This window comes from Kryptolebias marmoratus, linkage group LG1 (assembly GCF_001649575.2).
Source record: "Kryptolebias marmoratus isolate JLee-2015 linkage group LG1, ASM164957v2, whole genome shotgun sequence".
NCBI lineage: Eukaryota > Metazoa > Chordata > Actinopteri > Cyprinodontiformes > Rivulidae > Kryptolebias > Kryptolebias marmoratus.
The window spans coordinates 33,125,608-33,130,219 of NC_051430.1; the positions used below are offsets into that span (position 1 = coordinate 33,125,608).

The following is a 4,612-nucleotide window of genomic DNA, read 5'->3' on the forward strand; positions in this document are numbered from 1 at the left end:
GTTGTAAAAGAGCCGGGAAAGTTGTGAAAAGTGAAACTATAGCCGGCCGAAGATAATGGAGTCTGTTGTCATTTGATACTGTTACGTCTAACAGGTACATATATATTGCTGCACTAAAATGCAGCAGATCTCATTTGTGAAAGTTCAGTTAAATGTCCCCCTGTTAATTTGTACAGCCTGTTATCAAACACAAGATAATTATTTCATTGATTTTAGTAGAAAATTTCCTAATTTTAACAGGATTCACACAACATCACAATAAACTGACGAAGAAAACTTGCCGTAGAACATGGGGAATAAACTCTGATGGGTCTATATATTCAGTAACATAAATACAGAAACCTCCTAAACAGAAAGTAGCCACTGTACCATCAGCTTAAAGGTGAAAACTTGTGTTGGAAGTTTCTGGATCAAGACTACAGATAGACAAAAAAAAAGGAGCTGTCTCAGGATTACCTTTTTGATGATGTCATGGAAACCAGAGGTGATCCTTTTGGGTCCCAAAATTTCTAAACTAGCAGATTTTAATGTAGACCAAATTTCATTAGAGACTTTAAAAAAGTTATAGAATATTTCAGTGACAAAGTTAGCTGTAAGTTAAAAGAAAATGGCTCCAGGTTATCTGAACAGTTTCTTTGAGAGGTTTGTTTCATGATTCTTTGACCAATCAGTCTGGTCTTTAAACATCCAGGTGTGTTGTTCATCTTTGTTCTTCAGGGGAGTGTACTGTTATGGGTATTCCCAGTGTGACCACCAACCTGTCAGGCTTTGGCTGTTTTATGGAGGAGCATGTCTCAGACCCTGCAGCCTATGGTGTGTAAACACACATTAACACTCTGAAGCTTTGTGAATGTTCATGTGTTCACACGGTTGTCCTCCCACTCCTCTCTTTAGGTATCTACATTGTAGACCGGCGGTTCCGATCCCCTGAGGAGTCCTGTAACCAGCTCACTCAGTTCATGTTCAGTTTCTGCCAGCAGTCTCGGCGCCAGCGCATCATCCAGCGGAACCGAACTGAGAGGCTGTCTGACCTGCTGGACTGGAGATACCTGGGACGGGTCAGTTATTGCACTCCTGTTTGGGGGACCACGGGGTTCAAACCAGGCTGGGAGAGATCCTCCATGATAGAAAAACTGACTTTCAGCTCAACGTAGCCAAATATGTCTGAAAACTCACTTTGTTGTACAATCCTCTTTGTGTCGCCCAAATATATCATTTAGAGGATGGATTTTAATGAAACTCTCAGTAATTTAATCACTGAATCTGCATCTACAACTGGTTATTATTTGGAGTCGATCCAGTTCATGAGAACTGCCACAAGCAGCTGACAAAGGGAAATAATTTATAGACACCCCTGCATTTAGAAAAATATAAATTCAAACGTTAATTTTGGTATAAAAAATACTTGTTTTCATCACATGTGTAGATGTAATAGAAACCAATGAAAACTAATGTCTCATCTTCTTCAAACAAAGTCCAAACCAAGTGTGGAATAAAGAAACTAAGAATTTATCTCCCAAACAGCCTTGTGTTGGTTAAAGAATATCATTATACTTTAAAGTGTAAGAACAAAGAAGATTAAATATTCAGTTAAATATTATTGTTTTGTATTGTGATTGACAGTTTTACATGTATGCCCGCCATCTGGCCCTCAGCAGAAGTTTCCCAGACAAGTTCAAGATGGATCCCAAAGCTCCTGTGAAGGTGAGAAAAGTGGCAACTATTGTTCCAGTTTTAAAAACAGCACATATAAAATGCTAAATGATTACAGATCAGATTGCTATGCTACCTTTCAGTGAGCAAATATGCATCCATCCATTTTCTTTCAGCTGGTGCCTATCTCCAGCAGTCACTGTACGACTATATTTCTGTTTTAATTCTTGTTCTTTAGTTTTATTTTGTAAGTCCTTGCTCCCTGTGCCCTTTGCGTCCCTGTCACCATTCACCTGTCCTCAGTTCAGTACCTGTCAGCCTGCCTCTACCACCCACACCTGTTTCTTGTTTCTAATCAGCCACCTGTGTCCACTCACAGATCACCCTCAGCCTTTAAAACCAGTTCATCTCGACTGGCTCATTGTTGCTGTCATGCTCTGTCCGCTTTTTCTTGTGTCTCGTCCCTCGTGTTCCTGCAAGTCGGGATTTTGTACGTTTAGCTTTTTAATTTTGTTGCTGCCACATCAGCGTTCTGTTTTTGTTATTTTAAATAAATTAGTTTTCTTTGGAGCATCCCACACCGAACCTGACAGCACTGAACACCGAGCATTTCAAAAGACTATTCCTTTAATACACACCTGAAGAGCCTGCAAAGACCATTCATGTTCTGGATGATTTTTTTTTTTACATTGTTGCATTATCGACTTCATATGAAAACATTATTTTAACCCTTAAAGGAAAGGTGGAGATGGAAAAGACAAAAGAAAGAATAATAACAGAAAGGATACGTGAGAAAGAATAAAATAATAAAGCAAAGAAAACCAAAAAAGCACAAGGAAAACGTTGAATGAGGATATAAAAATGTTTAAAAAGTGGAGAAAATACAGAAGCAGCAGGAGGATCATAAGTTGAACTAACTCAGACTTTCTTGTGTTCACAGACGGAAGGTTTCCGGTACCCCCGGCCCTCCTCGGTGCCCCCCTCTCCCTCTGCCTCCGTCCACTCCACCCCTCACCACAGTGACGTTGAGGATGACGACGACGATGAACCGTACGATGAAGACGACGAGGCAGAGAGGGATCGGCTGAACATCAAGACTCCTTTTGTCCTGGGAGGTGTGCCAGAGGGCAAGAAGAAGCAGCCTGGAGAGTCAGGACTCTGAAACCGGATTCTTCTTCACACTTCTACCTTATACTTTATATGCAATAAATCCAACATACTATATACCATCCTGAAGCTTTTAAGATGGAGAATTTGAAAATAATAACTCAAAATGGAAACATTTTTCATGGTTTTGTCAGCACAGGTCAAATATACCCTGACGTAAAATGTTTCTTTTGTGGAACCAGGGAGATGCTGGCCTCTTTGTTTCTCCAATAAATGTAACGTTTCTTGAATGATTGATGTTCTTTTTAGTATTTTTTCATGTTATAGAGTTAGCATCATTATTAACTGGTTAGCCTAGCAGCTACTGCAGATCTAACTGAGGTTTGTTCAACAAAACTTCTTATTAACTCATGAAAGCCTTGTTCTAAGTTACAAAACAAATTTTTTAAACTCGTCTGAGTCTCTAACAGCAGAATGAAGCAGCTTCCTTCATTTAACTTCAACTCAAAGCGTCTCTTCAAAGTTGATTTCATCATTTTCAGTTTGATGCTGCTGGACTGGGTGGACTTTGTAAGCCGTCTCTTAACAGGGAAACTCGTCATCACTTCTTCACAGATGATACATCCTCCTGATTTTTATTCACGTTTACGGCCACATTTTTCAAATTCCAAATGGAATTTAAAATGTAGCGAAGTACAATACTTGAAATGAAACATACTCAAGTAAAAGTGAAAGTATAGATTTATCATTTGAAATTGCTCATAATGTTATTTTCAAGATTTGACCAAAATAGCTACAATTTAGTGAAGTCTCATCAAAATGGGTCTAAAACTCTGATATGAAGGGTGGTGGGCAATATGCCTTTAATATCATGGAAATCCTTTACTTTGGCTTTATAAAAGTGCTGTGTGTTGAAATGGCCCTGGAAAAAAAGCAGACCATCTCAGATTTAAAGTGCAATCATTTCAAATTTTTATTAAAATACTGTGATTCAACCACAGTCGGAGGATTCATGTTTACAGAAGTGACAGCGTCTCAGACTCTATCAGAAGTATTCTCTCTTCCACACTGGAAGCTCCTGGAAATAAACGTCATCTGGGTTCTCGTCAGCTGGACGACAGAGAGAAAAGTCAACAATAAACATTTATAGACAGGAAGGTAAGAGGGCAGGTTGCTTCAGTCAGAAAAGCCTAAACCCAGGGTTCTCAAACTATGGTAACATAAGTGAAATGATGAAAACTTTTAGAGCCTTTGTGGAAACTGGAGTGCACATTTAACCAATGTGCTATTGGCTACTGAAAGAAACCCTCTGTTCATTTTTTAAGCGATGTTCTGTCAAATAGAGGATGGAGACAAGGGCAGAAGTCTTTGTCCAGGCTAATCTAGCCAAACCAGGGCTTATTTTGGATTATTATGCTGAGTTATAAAAACTCTTTCTCAAAAAAATAACATACCAGCGTGAAAGAACTCAACATTTGCTAATATTTAAGCTCTAGTGAGCTGAGTGAATATGATAACTAATTGTACAGTAACTAAGCTAAGTGTACAAGAAGGCTAAATAATCTAAAACATGACAATGCTAAAACTAAAGGTACCAAACTATCTAAAAGTACCCCAGGCCCGCTACACAGCCGAAGTAAAAGCAGACATATCTAAGCATGAGCTAAGACAGTCAAAAATAGTAGCTAAACTAAACAGATCTAAGCATGACTAAATGTACAGAACTAAAGTGTACAGGAAGATAAAGCTAAACTAAACAGTACCAAATTTCTAAATGGTACCAGTGGCCCGCTGAAACAGCCGATGTAATAATTACTAAGATACAGAGAAAGAGGGAAGGAGGAGGGAGGAG

The 4,612-nt window shown here is 38.9% G+C and overlaps 2 protein-coding genes across 3 annotated transcripts in view; one reads left to right on the forward strand and one right to left on the reverse strand.

Moving 5' to 3' along the window:
* Positions 1–3,053, forward strand: part of gys2 (glycogen synthase 2) — a 25,741-nt gene extending 22,688 nt beyond the window's left edge. The window contains exons 13-16 of the mRNA XM_017426269.3: positions 718–813; positions 895–1,058; positions 1,624–1,704; positions 2,594–3,053. Coding sequence (XP_017281758.1) covers positions 718–813; positions 895–1,058; positions 1,624–1,704; positions 2,594–2,815 — 563 coding nt within the window. The 3' untranslated portion in view covers positions 2,816–3,053. The remainder of the gene's footprint in view (positions 1–717; positions 814–894; positions 1,059–1,623; positions 1,705–2,593) is intronic.
* Positions 3,054–3,708: 655 nt separating this feature from the next.
* Positions 3,709–4,612, reverse strand: part of spx (spexin hormone) — a 7,357-nt gene continuing 6,453 nt past the window's right edge. For both annotated transcript variants that reach the window (XM_017426327.3, XM_025008073.1), the window contains exon 6: positions 3,709–3,870. In XM_017426327.3, the coding sequence (XP_017281816.1) occupies positions 3,806–3,870 (65 nt within the window). In that variant the 3' untranslated portion in view covers positions 3,709–3,805. The remainder of the gene's footprint in view (positions 3,871–4,612) is intronic.